The 19,411-nt window shown below is 37.3% G+C and overlaps 1 protein-coding gene across 4 annotated transcripts in view; it reads right to left on the reverse strand.

The window, feature by feature from the left end:
- Positions 1–19,411, reverse strand: part of LOC136829431 (mucin-5AC-like) — a 231,233-nt gene that overhangs the window by 45,560 nt on the left and 166,262 nt on the right. Inside the window, exon 1 of one of the 4 annotated variants that reach the window (XM_067088047.1) lies at positions 15,468–15,726. The exons of the other annotated variants lie outside the window; for them this stretch is intronic. Coding sequence (XP_066944148.1) covers positions 15,468–15,484 — 17 coding nt within the window. The 5' untranslated portion in view covers positions 15,485–15,726. Of the gene's footprint in view, positions 1–15,467; positions 15,727–19,411 lie in introns of those variants that run through there. 4 annotated transcript variants of the gene reach the window in all.

A 19,411-nucleotide genomic window follows, 5' to 3' on the forward strand; every position in this document is an offset into this window, starting at 1 on the left:
TCCCCCACCCTCACCCCCCTCCAAACTTTCTCTCGTGCCCCTTATTTTTCCTCGTCTTCTTCTTCTTCTTCAAACCCTTCTTGCTCTCTCACAATGGCCTGCCCAAGAAGAAGAATGTGTGACGTCACGGGTCAAAGCCAAGGATTGACAAAAAAAAAAAATGTCTAAGGAAAAGGAGAAAGTGATAAGGAGAATTCTCTCTCTCTCTTTCTCTGTCGTCTAATTCCTTCTGACACTTGGATAGGATCGGGTGTCTGAGAGGTCCTGACTTCTCCAGATGGGTTCGGAACCCAAATAAAGATCAGAAGAGATCTAAAAAAGGAGGACTGGAATGTCCTTTGTAGTTGTGGTATGGAGTAGTTATTTCGGAGCTGATTCATTACCTTTGTCTGCGTCTCCGTCTACCTGGGGTTTTCTTGGAGGTAATTCTCAACGGGTGTAATGCTTCCGTTTTAAGGATCAGGAGAATTGAATTCAGAAAACTTTTGGGGGGTCGGGGGAAGCCGGATGCTCATGGCTTTTTCTCGAGTATATGGGTGTTATCGAACAACCAATTATTCATGATATGAAATTACATAAATTCACGCACATTTACTGTAATTTTATACAGACACTTGCATTTAAGTACAGTATGTAAACATACACACACACACATATATATATATATTATATATATATATATTTATATATATATATATATATATATATATATATATATATATATATATATATATATATATGATACGGTGGATGTAACAATTTTGTTTCTAAGTGACCTCTGCTTTCTCAAAGCAAGCAGTATTCGACTTATGTCGTATTAAATGTTTTGAGTCTACATATTTTATAATCGCAAAAAATTATAGATGAAGCGTTGAAAGATTTTACAGTACAACTAAAACGTATCATCAACTTACAAAGAATTAAAGACGTATTGTCAAGTTAATTTAACTGAAAGCACCGATTCTTAGTCTCGTACCATGTTACACAACTTCGCAAACTCCTCCATATGTATCACTGTAATACACAAACTTTCAATGTGTATCATTATGGTTCTAACATACGTATCGTCGTACTGACTATACTGAATAAACTGTATGTATACGCACTGTATCTCCACATTCGTTCGATAACCGTTGCTAATTTCTCAATACCATTAACAAAAAAGGTCTACAAACGAGGAACTAAGGTTTTTCTACGAAGAATGACACTAGTTCTCCTCACATTTGAAGGTCTGACGGGTTTTCCAATCAAAAAGTACCTTGATTTGAGCTTGTAAAGCAGCATGTGCTTCCGATTCATGAAAACTGCTCTCTCTCTCTCTCTCAAGATTTTGTATGGCTCCCTCAAAACATTTTGTCGATTGTGTTTCTTTCGTTGTTCTGCATACATTAAAGAGATGAGCTATTTGGAATAACCTTAAGAATGAACAAATATTGATCTTTGCACACTGGACATAATTCGGTAAAAACGTATTAAAGGTAAAAGATTCAGTAGTTCCCTCGTGATCAGAATAAGAACCAAGTGACTTCGTTTCTCTTTCATGAAGCAGTCACAACGCCTGTCTCACTTCCTCAGGGAGATTTTGAAAGCGCGACCATATCATGATATGCCGGCAAAGGATGAAAACGAAAGTGCCCTCCCTCGGTCGGAGCCAACTTTCCTCTCCAAGAATGCTCTCTCTCTCTCTCTACACTAGCTCCAGCTCAATAATCACAGCCATGCGCACCCACCGTTATAGCTATGCGTTAGGTGACCACATCAAAACACCCTCCTTTACTGTATGGCACAGTTATCGTCACCTATTTGAAATTCACAGGTTCACTATAATGTCAGTGGATATATTTGAATTTACGCGTACTTCCTTCACATGTTCTGGTTAAAGGTTAATGCTTGAGTAATTACATATGTATACGTGCGCATGTATGTTGACTTTCATTATTATTTCTTTCTGAGAACTCATACTTACATACAATTAAAAAGTATGACGAAAATCGTTGCTGTCTACAGCGAACCTTGTATGCGTCTGTTGCACTGCAGTTCTACCATCTCACACCAAGTAACAACTTTTACTCCTTGATAACGGTACGATAATGGCAACCTATCCTCAAAAATTTTCAGAATAAAAATGAATAATTGATTTTTCTGTTGTAAATCACTTAGTGTCGTCGTATCATTAATTTTAAATTCTTTTGGTAAGAATGTGGTTACAAGCACAAAGATAGCAAAAAGCTGCTTAAATCATGAACCTGCCACTCTGAAACACAATAACGTTGTGACTATCGGAACTAGAATGATTTTGACACCAAATAAAAAGTGAAAAAAAAAAAAAAATCAAAACATAATAAAAAAAATCCTATAATCTCTTCACAAGCAATCGCAAACGAAACCGAAGGAATCATAGAAAACCGACGACAAGCAGCTACACCAAAAGCAACCACCTATTTGCGGACGGTAATGAAAGTAAATAATAAAAAAAAAAAAAAATCTCATCTACTTCCCCGTTACCATTATGTGCCTGGCTATGACCGCTTTACTTTCCCTCTCAGCCGCTGCCAAGTGAAACTCGGGCCGCGCAAACCCTCCACCCACCCCGAAATCATACCAACTCTCCTATCGCGCCGTGGCACCCCGTACCACCTCCCCCCACCTCCTCCTCTTAGTCTTCGGAGGCAAAACAGGTCAAAACGACGGAGAGAAATATCTATGTTAATGGTGCACGAAGGTATGGGTACTAGGAGTGAGGGCATGCTCATCTGGGGCGACCTGGCACTCCTGGTCTTCAAGAATTGAGCCGTCTTTCACTGGTACACGGATATTGTGCTGGGAGGCAAGGTCCGAGGTGGGACGCCAACGAGGTCACTAATCTTGGGAGTTTCGTCACTCAAATGTGGATCAAATATTTCTTCTCGAGTACTTATCACTGGGATACAGCAATCCAGATAATATGGGTCATTTTAATAATCTTTTATATACATATTTTTTTTATTTTTAAAGATTCAAATACAATTAAAAATTGTATGGACCTCTGTCCCCACTTCGTACGAATTAAAAATTGTGAGAAGATTCTTATTTTAGTTACCTAGAGCTCACATTTGACTGTTAAAACTACCAACCTCAAAAGGAGAAAGCAGCAAACGTTAAAATAATTCGTGCTCGAAGGAACGTGCGAATTAATATTCATATTTTGTTTTCCATAGGCAGATGTCAGTACGCGAAAGCGTGTTTATATATGTATTCATGCAAGAGTGCTGTGATTTTCCTTTCACACACTGCTCTGTGTAATTATAACCTGTTGCAAGACAACTTGCAATAAAACGAGTCCTGAACACCCAACTGAATATGCATTAAGTTTTTATTGTGAAATGAGCATTAGCAAGAGATACAAATGGTTACCTCTGTAACAAGTATGAAGGCTTTGTTTTTCATTTTACTTCATAGAAACGTGGGTCGTGTGAGCATGAGTAACAGGGGAAAACAATTCATCATATCTTTTACAAAAGGAACCATATCCCCTTTAGCTAAGAATATGTAATGGGAACCCGAATGTATATCGTGTTTTGGGCGAATATTTCAGAGAGAGAGAGAGAGAGAGAGAGAGAGAGAGAGAGAGAGAGAGAGAGAGAGAGAGAGAGAGAGAGATCTTAATAAAATCTCCATGCTTTATCTTAAAAGTCAGCTACAAACAGTGAGTAGAGATGTCGGTACAGTTACAAGAGATTAATTCTCTTTACTAAACTAAATATAAAAGAAAAAAAATGAAAAACACCAACCCCTTTCCAAGGGCTAGTTCTTTTCTAAAGACTTTGAACTTAAAAGCCTGTGCCCTCTTATTCGATTCGTCTGTGTAAATGGTCTACTAAGCATCAACAATTAAAGTGAAGTCAATTGCCCTTGTTATGTTGAATGTCACTCGGTAAGAAAATGATTTAATGTGACCCCGTTCGCTTTTGACCTTTTCGATTTGTTTGACCTTCCACGGCTCAGAGTCAAGGCGGATGTCGGTGACTGAATGTTTACGGGAATTGAAAGTAGACCTGATCCCATAGAACCAAATTACAGTACTGTGACTGTTTGTAATTTTTATTCACAAGGGTAACTTTAGCCCGGTAACGGAGGCAACTCAAGCTTTTTTTAATTTTTTTTACCGATATAAACGCACATACACAAAGGCTGGCGTCGCCGACATATTCACATGTATAGAACATAAGAACTCCAATACGCAGTCTGGGGTAAAAAAGAAAAAAAAGTTTTGAAAATCGAATCAAAACTGGAAAACAACTAAGGTTTTGAATTCACTTTCCGTTTCATTGTTTTATATTAGCAATCTATATAATAAATATATGATCGAATTTACTCAAAATGTGTTGCGCTTGCCTCATCTAGTCTAAATACGTCTGTTTTTACTTCACCTGATAGGTCACTGTAATTCTTATAGTAAAAGGACATGGCCTCTTATGAAAGAGACACCTCTCGGAGAGAGAGAGAGAGAGAGAGAGAGAGAGAGAGAGAGAGAGAGAGAGAGAGAGAGAGAGAGAGAGGGTGGATTTTATAGTGAGATTTTCTCTTCATTAATATTCCCATGTAGGATTAAGCTATTTTCACACTTCATAGACTACGCGTCAGAGAGAAAAGGGATGAGACAAGAAATGGTGAATATATATATATATATATATATATATATATATATATATATATATATATATATATATATATATATATCAGCAAAATATACAGGTTTGTTTTCATTTATAGAAGCTGAAGAACCAGCCGCATCTCGATGAATAAGAAGTTTAGCGGGCATTTTTTTTCTAGGCTAAGATAGCTTTGAAAGAACAATACCATCATGATTTTACCCTTTAAATGGGCTGACCGTTGTTTGGACCTCAACATTAAGAATGAACGCAAAGAAATGACCCTTTCCATTTTTTTAGTTAGCACTTTTCTCCAAATGGTGAAAAAAATGCAAACATTGCGAAGGTAAACAAGAAGCATTTTTTTTTTTTGTCTTGAAAGAGTGATGAAATTTCAGGGACAAAGCTGCAGGCAGTGTACAGTCTCCCGTAGCTCAGCAATATCCGATACCTCCGCAAGAAGACCTTGCCACTTTTTGACTTAACCATAACACGTAAACCGCTTCGCCCGCAAGTCTACCGCCTTGCGTGCATTATCTGGGCGATGTGTTCACGCCATTAATGGCTTCTACATCCGAACGTTTGAAGAGACATCCGATATTCGTCGTAATGACTTAACCAATAATCCATTTTATTCATCGGCTTTTTGATATAATGCTTAATGTTTCTCTAATTGAAAAAAAAAAATACAATTAATTCTTTTACTATCACATCCTCAATCGTGTACCGTTATTATCTTATGCTTCCGCTCTCTCTCTCTCTCTCTCTCTTTCTCATGGGTCTGATATAATTCGTCGATTAAAATACATTACACCAGCTTATTTATGACCCGGTGCTCTGAACAAAAGAAGCGGAGGTTAATCACCCATTATAACTACTAAGTCCAATTAGGGGTTTTTATGCTTTGAAATATGCGACGTCTTGTAACCCAGATTGCACTAACATGAGCCACAGACACAAAGCACCATCACTTTAATCACTCCTTAGATGATGAGGATGACTTTGGCAATGGCGAGGGCGGTGGTGTCGTGTGGGTAGGAGGGATTTTGGTTGGCAGGGAGTCGGGGGCGGGAGGAGGGGGCCGGGTTTGTTAGCTGTGACGTCCCAAATCAAAGAAGGTGGGAGTCGTGATCCACAAACCTTGATCGCGCTAAATGGATTTCTTCACTATGTGACATTGGCTGCAGTTTTGGGGTCGTCGTGGTATCTTGGGACATGAGATTCAAAAGCACGTTTAGTGGAAGTTGCGTCATCCACCACCCGTACACTGAAAGGGATTATTACGTATGGAACCAATAGGTTTAGGTAAAGTACGCGTCGGTCAAAAATAGTCTTGGGCGACAGACTGCAAAGCCTGAATGAGTACTTACGAAAGACAGGTAGACTTTCGTACATAAAGATGCCCTGTATGATCTACAGATATCGATGATCTGTACATATGCAAATGACCGTATTCACGCTTTCCCTCTGGCTTCCTGAACACAAACAAAAGCGCAGCCTGATCTTTCGATATCTGAGGTAGACGTGAAACTGAGTCAACAAACATTTAATTTCATCGCAACATTTGGAAATAATTATTTATTCACCGAAAATGCCAGAGTAAGCATAGGCATTGTTCCGTAAAAATTTGCAATTTCTTGGCTCAGCATTCTTTCCTCCTCCTGGAGCTTCGCGCATGAAAACTTGGAGTACGAAGCGATACCGCATTTATGCTTCGGTGGATATTGTGAACCACGAACCACACCCAGAAGAATTTTAACACAGACTAGATTGGTACTCTCTCTCTCTCTCTCTCTCTCTCTCTCTCTCTCTCTCTCACACACACACACACAAACACTCTTTCTCTCAAACTCTTTACCTTGGCCTGCAAGTAATGCTGAAAGTACAAGTACTCGAGGCGCCTCCCTGTTGCAAAGCAATCGAGTCACAGGGGTGGAAGGCGTTGAGAGGAAACACCCTCGGGACTTATGGCCTAACCAATGAACAGATCTGAATCACCCTACGTCCCGTTCTCCTTAACCTTCGCCCTCTGACACATTTCATGTGACCGATGGATATGAGGGTCAATCGGTTTTTTTTTTTTTTTCTGGCTTTAGATGTACTCTGTTCCTCATCTCTCGAATGTTTCATGGATTAGTTCAGTGAAATATATTGTTATTCAACTAGGGCTAATTTTCTTACATAAGAAGATTACTGCTGACTTTACTGGACGTATGAAGATTCTGAGGAATGGCTAAACAGAAATTCCAATAGCGTCTTGCGAAATTAAAAACAGAAATGAATAAATGACCATTCCCCTGAATGACAGTGACCGTCTGTTGGAGAATTATTTCGACACCAACAGAATCGTGACCAAAGCGACACGGGTTAATTGCTTTTATGTCATTACCAGGTTGCACAACTCGTAGGTAATTGTAATCATTACATTCTCGACGGAAAAGAAGTCCAGAAAGGTACTTTTAAGCCCTACACACCTTCGATCCGAAATTTGAAATAAGCTTAATCATTCTCAGTTTCAAGAAACGCAAATATGAGACTTGCGGCGACCTCAAGTGGTTATAATTGTATCAACAGAGATGCACAAATACACAGGAAATAATGAGAATGACGATAATAAAGTCGATCTTCTCTCTCTCTCTCTCTCTCTCTCTCTCTCTCTCTCTCTCTCTCTCTCTCTCTCTCTCTTCTGTCGGGCAGAGTTCCCAAAGATCTCAATGATTAGATAACTTGGCGCCCGAGACGACGCCAAGTTCTCCTACAGCAACAGACAGGTAAACGTTGGGTTGCAGGGGCTCAAGTTTCACTAAGGAAACCACAGGACCTTTAAAACAGCAGAATGTTTATGCAACACAGTCAGAAATCCATCTTCTTTAACCGCATGAACATTCGCAAAGCTTGTCTTCTCGAATTCGCTTTTGAAGTATGAAGCCACGAGTGTCATGAGACACGAGGGGTCTGAGAGCCTGCAACCCACGAGAGGGGTCTGAAAACCAGCAATCCACAAGAGGGCACTGAAAGCCAGTAACCTGCAAGAGGGGTCTGAAAGACGGAAACCCACTAGGGGAGTCTGAAAGTCAGCAACCCACAAAAGGAGTATGAAAGCAGCAACCCACCAGAGGGTCTGAAATCAGCAACCTACAAGAGGGGTCTGAAAGTCAGTAACCTACAAGAGCGGTCTGAAAACCAGCAACCCACGACAGGGGTCTGAAAGCCAGCAACTACCACAGGGGTCTAAAAGCCAGCAACCCACAAGAGAGGTGAGGAAGCCAGCAGCCTACAAGAGGAGTCAGAGAGCCAGCAACCTACAAAAGCTTACAGGATGATCTACGTACAAATGCCAACTTAATGTACGATGACGAATAACATCAGCACACGCTCTTTTGCTCGAAATGTCGGTGATTCGCACCGCACAAGAAACGTTGTTTGTGAGCAACGCAGGAAAACCTTACAAAACAGTATGTGCGCAGATGTTCAGTGACATTTAGACTCTGAAAATAATTCTCATGTTCATGCTCTTCCCGTCTGGTGGAGCGGGAGCCCAGTAAGTTACAGAGGTTACTAGCAGCACGATTCTGAAGGCTTATTACGATATTATCTTTATTTGTTTACTTATGTCTCTGTTTTATTCATCTCCACTTGATCTTTGTATCACAGTAATAATAATCAAAGGTAATCTAAGTTTCGAAAAAAAAAAAAAAAAAAAAAAAAAAAAAAAAAAAAAACAGCTACAGCAAGAATAGTAATAATGATTATGGTAAACTGTTCTACAAGAGTAAGGAAGAATTCTTTCTCTTAACGTTTTGTTATCAAAAGTTACAAATACCATTTGAATATAATCAAACGTTTTATTCTTTTAATCATCGAATACCTGGAAGTAAAAATATTACCATAGAGTCCCCTTATTTTTCGGATCGCATATGAAAATATTATTAATGATTCTATTTCAGTTATCAGTTCCAAGTTTAATTATACTTCAGTGATAATGATTTTGCTCTAAACCCCTAAACAATACTAATTAAGACATTAAGACAATTGAAAGGATACGAGTGATCAAATCAGCTACATGCAAAAAAACAGAAGTATCAGCAAAGCCTTTACAGCAAGGTAATGACAGCAGTATGACTGTTGACAAGACGAGTATCTACTGGAGGTTTGAAATGAGTGGGTATGGGGCTGACCTGATAAATCACAGGTCAGCAGTTCAGATCCCCAAAGAGGAGCTGAGTGCATTGTGTGGGGCCAGGTCGGTCAATGGTCAGTGGTCCTTATCCCAAAAGAAGAGGTTTGTCTTATCTATTCCCAGTTAAATTGCCATGTTACGATATAATATGGTTGTTAGAAGTTGTACGCGAAGCAAAGGCAGTCACCATAACTATGCAGCTAAAATTTATGACCAGAAATAGACAACTCTCTCTTCGGCGTCAAAAGAAAAGTTTCGCTCATTTCTCAAACCGCCAATGACACCGTGAGAGGTCTAAAAAAAAAACCGACTTCTCCAAAGAAAATTTTCCTTTAGGCTCCACATTTAGAAACTAACCGACGAGAAGTGGTTGACTTTTATGATCGATAATGTATCCGTTTGAATAATGAGGGAAGATGCTTATTATTACTACTGCTTTCATTGATCGACCATTTATATAGAATAGCCGCAAAGTCATTAACTAGTACAGGAAGTTTCCACAAAACACAGTCGAATGCCCATATGTAACAAAAGAGGAAACCCCAGTGCAGAAAATATGGATTATATGCCAGCTTTCATGGACAAATACCCGTTAATCTTACGAAATTTTTGTTGCCAAAACCCATTCATACAAATGCAAGTTGTGGACTCTTTGTTTATGGACTGAAATCCGGTTAAAAAAAGGACCATAGCCAGAACTTTTATGAATATGACATCGATGAATCGAGGCTGATTTTCACATTTTCCTTTCTAAAAACAAATTTTGTTATAAGTTTTGCGAAAGTGGAAAAGGAGAACACAAATGACATCTTGCAGAGAGAATGAGAGAAAGAGATAGAGTAATGTTATTTTTAATGGAATATGTAAATGGTACCTTTGTTCTTGGAAATAAATTCAACCTTTCTCCACATTTTCTGAGTTAACACACATCTAGCGTCCACTAAGAGAAGTGAGGCTGGTGACTTTTCTAGGGAGCAAAATACAGAAAAGCCACCCTTCGAGATCAAATTGCATTAATTAGGAAATAACCGCTACATTATAACAAAACTGACTTTCATCTTTTCAAGTATAACTTATTTGAACAATGAACTTGAAAATGTATATATTACCAGATGTATTCACAATATAAGTCCAAATTTATGCCCGTTCGTAAAGTTCAAATGAAAGCACAGGCTGCGCGGCCTCGTAGCGGAACTTCACCAAGTCTGACCTTGATGTGGTTAAAGTACTTTTCAAGAACGCAGAAAAAGAAGAAGACGAAGAAGCATAAGGAGTAGAAAACACACCTTCCAGCTTAACCCAGCAGGCTACGATATAATGACTGATGATGATATGAGCGAAATGACATTAATTTCGATCAGAAGAAATTCTAGCCTCTAATAGCTGATGAAAGCTTAAAATTCAAGGGCAGAGAAAATCACGAGTAATGAGAGGTAATAAACTATTAATACTCTCCTCCATCTCGCACAGAACACAAGGTCTTCAGACGCAGAAAGCCTCATTAATCTACTGAACTCAGAATGAGAGAACGCAGTATTTATAACTTGAATAGTTTGCTTGTCCAAAAGTTTGTTTATGTGGAACATGAAGGTGTAGCAATCAACAGGCAATAGTGTGTAAATAAAATTTTCTTATAAATAATCGTAATAATAATGATAATAATAATACATTATTATTATTATTAACTAAACGAAGCCGCAAAAATGCACACAAATCAACAAAAGCCAACGTTTTTCTCTTAATTCTACAAATACCTACCGGATTTCCAAACAGTCACTCTCAAGGGCGTCTACCAAAGAGAGTAAAAACAAAAATGTCCAACTAAACCACGGAAGAAAAACTTCTCCTTCTACCTAAAAAAAAAAAAAGTCCTCTAAGCTACCGTTACACCAGAAGGGGCGGACGAAAACGAAAAACAAGTGAATGTTTATGGATACCAGTCCAGCGCTCTCAGCGCGATGCAAAGAGGGAAGATCGAAGTAAGCAAATAATTGCAGTTTTATTTATAGGAAGATTCTTTAATAGAGAACGAAGCATAGGGGCTGCATTCTAGGTTATGAATTCGTTATCGAATGGCCATTAAATTTATACGAATATTTTTTACTATTTTCGAAAATTACCATTAAAACAGTTGACTGTAATAAAGTTAATAGAGAGCTATTCCACATGCTTAATGATTTAAATGTTACCAAAACATTAGTATCCCAGCCTTACAAGAAAAGATATTAACTATCCAACCACAAACCTGTAAGATTCATCAAGGAATCTGGCATTTCAAATCCTCATCCGAAGGCACCGTTCTTTAAAGGTAACCTTCAAAGTAACGGTACACGCAATTATGATTTTCATGCAACCCAAGCCTTCCAATTAAACTTCTGAAGGTTTTTTTTTTTTACATGCAAAGGAGGCTTCCATGCAAAATATCTCTTCAAATACTAAAAAAAAATTAGCCGCTTCGAAATAAACTCAAAATATGGTATAAAAATGATTTAGTATTTCATGCTCATACTCTAAGAAAGAATGTATTTCCTATAATCAAATCCTCCAAAGTTACTTTTTGAATTCCTGCGATCACTCAATGAGGTACTTATTACGAAACAGCGACCCCATATAGAAATGAGTAAAGCTAAAGACAAAGAAGAGAACTGAATAGGATAATTCTAGACTCTAAATGTTAGGGAGAAGGGATGACTCGTGCACCCTGAAAGACAATTTGATGTTCCGAATAGTAAACTATCATGAAGATTTATCATGCATCTTGTTCATTTTAGTGGACTGTTAATGTGATGCAGAAGCCAGCAAAAAATACCAGCATACTACGTTGTTATCGAGACCACCGTTCTCTTAAGTCCATAATGGGTATTGTTCACCAGGCATTCTGAATCCCAGGAAAGGAGTAATGGACGTGTTCAGAGTTCTAAAGTGCCAGCATTACTTCAGTGATTTATTAAGGGAATTGTCCTGTTCTGCAACACGGGGAGCTGAGTACCTATTGTTCTTTCAAACCGGTACATAATAAGAATCGGTTCATGTCCTTTTGCATTCCAAGATGATCAATTTAGCATTCCTCTAGCCTTGTTTACTGGCCAGACATTGCTATTCCTCATGCATATCTAGATGCTTTATCTATTCCATCCTCTCACCGAGTTATTGCCTTTGCATTCCAAGATACACTGACCCTTAAGGACCGTAACCACCTAAATATGCAGATGTCAGAAGCGTTAGTTAGTGGAGCAATTCAGCAATGTCAAAAAGACAGTGAGATTCGAAATATTTAAAACAAACACGCTTTGTTATCGTCTACCAGATACCAAGGAGAGGTTTTTCTTTAATCGTTGGTTAAGCAGATCCAACCAAGCTAGATGGTCTAATAATGTGATAATGTCCAATAATAACACCACCGAGAACCCAAAACCCGTCTAACTGGTCGAGACATTTAAAACAGCCATTAAAAGTCACCAATACTAACCCTAAACAACAGATACTATACCACTATTCCCATCAATTCAACCACCAGCCATCCAGACCACAACGCCTCCAACGATCTCGGAAGAGAGTAAAAGGACGCGGCTGCCTCTCTTTTTCTTTCACTCCCTCTGGTTTGGGAACTAGGCTGAGATAGAATGTGGCGAGGGGTGTGGCCTAACAGGACTCTGACTTGCTTACGTTCGTGTTGAAAGTTTCGTCGCTTCTCTTTCTCGTCAGCCTTCCCCGTTCCTGAATACTCTAACTGCGTTCCTGAATACTCTAACTCTGGTTATTTCACTCGATAAGAAAATAATTTTTAAAAAATCTGCAGCTGATTGTTATCGCCGTGGTCTAAAGACCCACATCTGGTTCGGTGTGTGCTTACGAGACATTTTGCAATCTTCTTTATAATCAAATCGACTGTGACGAGAAACTGTAATCTTTGTGTTGCGTTAAAACGAGACACTAAAAGAATCTAACCACAGGAGAAAAAAAAATGTTCGCCCAGTTACTTACGTCATCTCAGTTAAACAAAAGAAATTACTTAGAAAATAGAAGTATTATAGTTTCGAAATTACAGCGTATAAAATATAACTGTCGTTTATTATGACATTTTGTAAAAACAATATACATTCTATACAGCTTGCGTTTTCTCTCATAAGCATCGGGTTTCTAAATGTCATTTCCTAACCAGCAATAAGTCAATGTAACTGAGTTACCGTAAATTAGCATTGCTTAAGAATGGCGCGGTAAGAAATTCATCTTTTAAAATAAAGAAACTAGAAAAGATTCTTAAGTTTATGATTTTCAAAGCGATTACAACTCGAAAAAAAAACTAAGGAACGAATATTCTTGGTATTTTATATCAAAAAGGTTATCTTGAAATATGGCACGGCAAGTAGCACAGATCTTTTGTAAGAATATATATATATATATATATATATATATATATATATATATATATATATATATATATATATAAATGATTTGTTTAAAAAACTGTACCACTTACTATGTCATTGTATATATATACTATATATACTATATATATATATATATATATATATATATATATATATATATATATATATATATATATATATAATATATATATATATATATATTATATATATATATATATATATATATATATATATATATATATATATATATATATATATATATATATTTCAAAAATCATATACTGGATAATCATAACCCTCATACTATGGCAAGAATAAGGGACCAGTTTAAGACAATTTAAAGGTTATCTATGACACTCCCCCGGCTTTCTCTTCGTTTAAGGTAAACTTCAGCACGCACTTTATACGGCAGCGAGTGAGATCCAGGACTTTGGAGAGTCAGTCCAACAATTTCATGAATATCTCGGAAAAAAGTTCATGCCTGGGGTCACGTATCCATGTTTCCACCATCAAACACGACCACTTGCGAATCAGAAGGCCGCCATGTACTGAAAATGACTTCAATACGGGCATTCAGGCATCTGATTTAAGATTTTCACTGACCGGCTTTTGCACATTGTTAAATATGATGCCATTCAAGCTAATCAGACTCTGGTTTCTCTGGTTTGAGAAGCAGTGGATGAGAATGCGGTCTGAAAAACCCGCAAATCGTTTTAGTAACTGAAAGGCACTGGTGACATAACCTACAATAAAAGCTAAAATATGGAAATGGGGTAGGGGGGCCACTGAAGTACGGACGATGCAAAACCATAACATTGAGAATAATGAGTGAAAGTGAAAGACATGCTTGAGGCAGGGACCGAGAGTGGAGGAGGAGGAGGAGGAAGGCAGACAGCAAGAAAAGTCCCCATCAAAATGCAGTAACAGCAGAGAGAGAGAGAGAGAGAGAGAGAGAGAGAGAGAGAGAGAGAGAGAGAGAGAGAATGTTACTTTTCCGCGGTTAGAGATATAATTACTGAAGTAATGACTCGGCAATTATTGTAATGACCAAAAAAATCCTTAACCGGACATCAGAATCTCGGAAGAATCACGATAGCAAAAAGAGACGCAAGATCTTTTTCTCGGTTTTCCCTAACGTGTGATTATGTGAATGCATTTGTCTGTGTGTGTGTGTGTGTGTGTATGCGCGTGCGTACGAATAGGCGAACTCGAGTTGGAGAAAGCCTATACGACTACGAGTGGGTCAAGGTATGAAAATGTGACCCATTAAAGTCTGAAAATATTCCCTTTGGGAGTTTAAAGAGGAAAAAAAGTATGGAGAGTACGAGGTTGTTTTTTCGATCGTTTTGCAAAAGAAATAATTCAAAATGAAACTAAACGCAAAGATGTCTCGCACTTAGCGTAAAATCTAGTAGTTTTTATCTAAATGAATAAAATTCAATGTAACATGTAACTAATAAGCCAAAACGTCTCTATGAAATTCTATTTATTTTAATAGGTATCATTACATAAGAAACTGCTCGGTATGCACAAAAGTTAATGACTAACAAAATCTCTTCAAAGCTCGAACAAAGTGGAGCAATGTCACGAATCTTTTGCGAGTTAATGCACGTGACGACATTGCTTGGCTGGAAATGACTTTGTTGCAATTTCACGAGATAGAGATCAGGCGTGCGAGAACGATCTTACAGTATCGAGATTAACCACAATTCGAGACACATAATCTTTTACCAACTGTATTTGTTAAAAGAAATAATCGTTACGACACATTCTGTCAAAATGGAATTTAAATTTCACCGCATTATTTGTTCACGGAACGTTTTGGGATCCGCTTTGTTAATCAAAGGTGCGGAGGCTGGTCCTGCCTTACACGGAATTAAATGTTACTTCTTAACAATATATGAAGTTATCATAAATATATCTTCACCTCAGAAGGCATTCGTCTACCAGAAACTCGAGGATTAGTTCAAATATCCAGCCATAAAGTAGAAGACGGTAGTCAAATTCATGGTAATGTTCCACACGAGCACATGCACAAAACATCTTAACGAAGACAATTCTGTTTAACGACATAAGAAAAGAAACCAAATAAAGATGGGAACAAGCTGCACAGAATCACGAATTTGAAACTCCTCGTCGCTAAGAACAATCACAAAAACAAAGATGTTAAGGACAGTTTTCCACTTTGGTAACTTCAACGAAGCTGTAAATAATGATCCCTTCACCGAAAACTCCATTTTTTAGGTACGTGCTATTTTTACTAACCTTATTGATATCTTCATGATGCCTGTTCCGCAGACACTGATAAATGTTTTTCTCCTTTTCCTTAAACAACAACAGCACTTAATTAATATAGTCCTTTAGTGCATTATCTCGGGATAGGCGAAAAGTAAACGGAAAGGCTTTGCGGAGCCTTCGATGGGTAGCTGAGGAGGTCTGGTCCAGGAGTAAGTGAATGGCCTCTAAGAGACGAGGGTCCGTCTCCGACGCGAACAACACGGAGACTGCTTGGGAAGTGGTGGTCGCCGCGACAATGCCACCCCTTATATATCTTCCTTTCACAGCCCCCTCGCCCTACCTATTCGTCTTACCCCCATCCTTGATCTAGTCTCTCCTGCTCCCCTTTGCCCCGCCGCTATCATCGTAGTCCTCAGAGGGGTTGTGATACTAACATGTTTTAAGGATAATTAAAAATGTGAAATGGTGCTTGAAACGTCCGTTCGTATTTGTCAAGCGCTCTTGGAAAACGAATTCGTGCTTATTTTAGTTAGAACTCTGAAATAAAGTAAGAAAATTCAGAATTCGGCTAAAATAATCTCCAAGATAAAGTATACATATATATATTTTTTTTAATTTACCACAGGAATTCGAAATACTTTCGATTTTCTCACAGGACCTCATTGGGACCCATTACCCCTCATGTCAAATTCTTGTTTAAAGTATCTGCTTCAAGTTGCTATCCTTATAACCATACTCCTATAGATGGCCACGGAAGCTTATTTTTGCACCGGATATGATGTTCTTGGGTGGTCACCTAACCAAGTAATGACCAGACCCAGTTATACTTGACTGCATTGTTCAAGATGATGCATGGCGCTCATTTGGAACACCCATCTAAGTAAGGGACCAAACACAACGTCTGAATTTTATGGTACACGTGTATAAAATCCAGTGTTGTGACTGACAAGGTTTAACTTAACTAACTAAAACAGCTCGTAGTCATTGGATCAAAAAGCTCTCTATTATCAAATGGGCTTCGAAAGAGACTGATTTTATGTACTCCGTTATTTGGTCAATTCAGTACATTTCATAATGAGCCTTTCATTTGAACCTCTAAAAGACAATTTACACTTTAGCTGATTAAACTCTAAATTTTTATCGCATATGAAACATTGCATTCAGAATTCATATTTATATTTACATGGTACGTAACTCGGGAGAAGAATAAATATATTCTCTTTTTTCAAAGAAATTCAGGAAATAACTAAGGAAACGGCGTTTTCCCACGATTATGCTGAACGTGTTCATTTATACTGACCAAATGACGATGAGCAGTGGGAATGTGGTGTTACGCCCATCTACAATTCCTTGATCAATGCTATTAAGCTGATTTAAATGAGGGGGAAGTGATGTTCTACACTAAATGGAAACCTAAGAAGGAAATGGTGTAACATTCTAAAATAGAGAATGGATCCCTAATTTTACAACAAAACTTTCTATGAAAATCCTCGAATGCACCGACTATAAGGTTTACTTATTGAGTTACTGAATGAGCACCCATGTTCTGAACAAACACTTATGGAGTTCAGCCATTCAATTCCGTGGAAAGAAAAAAAAGGTAACCTTAACTATGAGGTGAAAACGGTGTCTGGTACAGCCTCGGCAATTCATAGCATCTATTTCATACTGAAGCAGAAATAGGAATGGTTATACATGGAGTACCGGATTACTCATGTCCGTTAACATTCTTAATATTATGCAGACCAAGTTAATATGCATAATTCTTCTGGGGCTGGCACGGGGGGATTTGCCTTTAGTACTATACTAAAATTTGAATTTGATCAGGAACCTGTTCACTTTGGTTTACATAAAATAACATAAAAGATAAAGGTGAAGATTTTCAGTAATTAATGTAAATTTTGTATCATAAAATTCGACTGAAAATTTAAAACTGAATGTTTGGTTATGTATCATGCATAGAGAGAGAAGCAGATAATAGTAACTGACTATTCAGAAATTTCACAATGACCATAGAATTTGAACTTAATGAGACAGACACTTCGTTCGACAGTCATAATCCTCTCTCTCTCTCTATATATATATATATATATATATATATATATATATATATATATATATATATATATATATATATATACATATACATATACATGCATATATATATATATATATATATATATATATACATATATATATATATATATATATATATATATACATATATATATATATATATATATATATATATATATATATATATATATATATATATATATATATATATAAATGTGATTTTTTTCCCTTTAGCGGGGATGGCTTTAAAGATATTAGACTACAGTTTTCAGTAAGTTTTTCGGGATGAGACTGCCAGCTTTGTGCCCATATCCACCTTGGTTGTCACCAGTCACAGTCGACTGATTACCATTTCACTATTAACATCAAAGAAATTACTAAATTTAATGCTTATTCTTGCTCGAGTGAAGCTGTATTTATGCGATACAAACAGGAATAAAAGCGAGTAAACAATTATGTGCTCATATACGAATGTATGAGTCAAAATATCGGCTGATACGGTTCGCATTACAATTTGCGTAAATTGAAATTGAATTCACATATGCAAACATGTATATATGTATGAATTTAACCATGCATTGAAATTGGTTTTCCAGATCCTCTACACAAGATTCAAGGAAAACATGACCAAAAAACCACTAAATATTCATCGAATATTTCCGTTCGCTCTTTCTTCCTCATTATCGTAGTCTGAGGCTCTCAAGAATTATTCTCACTTGCATTTTCGACGTCATCTCTTGAAGGAGAATAAAAGCTAACGGTGGACCATTAGCAGCCTAACCGCAAAGGCTTCCCCCTCCGTGTTCTCTGTTTTCCAGTTCATTTCTTTATTTCCCTTCGTTCTCACTTGTCTTTTGAATGGTGCCATGGCTCTTCCGCATCCAGCGTCCAACCAGGTGGAAGTATGTCTTCTTCTTTCATTCTAGTTCCTGTGAACAAAGACTTTTAAAAGATATACCATCTTAGAAGTTTAGCTTTCGTAGAACGATTTTTTATAGATGAGAGAAACGGTAGGTCTTAGTGTATACTTGGGTCCATTGATTTATTGTTATCTATTGGCTTATTGCTTCCGGCAACGAAATTGGATGAATGATTGACACGCATTCGTGTCTGTTTATCTATTTGCCTGTCTTCCAACAAGATATCTCAAAAACCTATTCACAAGATTTTCAAGAAACTTTGAGGAAGATGGTGTATAAACAAAACTTAGATTGTTAGATAAACTTTAAGGCAATTAGAGTATTTTTTTTCGTTATAAATTCGTTAGTGGGTTTCCTTAGAATTCGGTGGAGTGTGCTCTTTGAACCCCGAGGAACTGGATTAGATTAAGAAATTTATCGAACTATTTTTCTCTCCTAATTTTATTAGTGTTTATTTTTATCAAAGAGTAGAGATCATTTGTTTTATCAGAAAATATAAATCACCCTGGCGTGGCGGAGGTATGCTCTGGGTGATGGGCAAATCACTGGGTGCTAGACGTTTATTAAAACTTTGTTTTTTTTATATATTTTCAACTGACATTAAAAATATCAATCTTTTTTCTGTATTTTTTCTATGTTTCATAATTCATTTTTCGCGGAATTTCAGCAAGCATATCACACGCATTCCTCTAATAGTGAAAATGTTAAAAACAGATATATTCATAATGTACAACTTGAGAAACATGCTAAAAATAAACGAATATAAAATAAAAATTGTTAGACATTTTTGCTTAATATTTGATAAACTGCAATAAATTAATGAAGCATATTATGTAACATTCACCACAAGGCGCTGCAGTTTAAAAAGAACCGAAAGCGAACAACTTTGAGAAAAAAAACCCGGAACACCGTCATAATAAGCAAGAAAAAGTAAATCTTATAAGTAACAGCTGGAGTAACAGAAACTTTCCCAAA

Source organism: Macrobrachium rosenbergii, chromosome 44 (genome assembly GCF_040412425.1).
Source record: "Macrobrachium rosenbergii isolate ZJJX-2024 chromosome 44, ASM4041242v1, whole genome shotgun sequence".
Lineage (NCBI taxonomy): Eukaryota > Metazoa > Arthropoda > Malacostraca > Decapoda > Palaemonidae > Macrobrachium > Macrobrachium rosenbergii.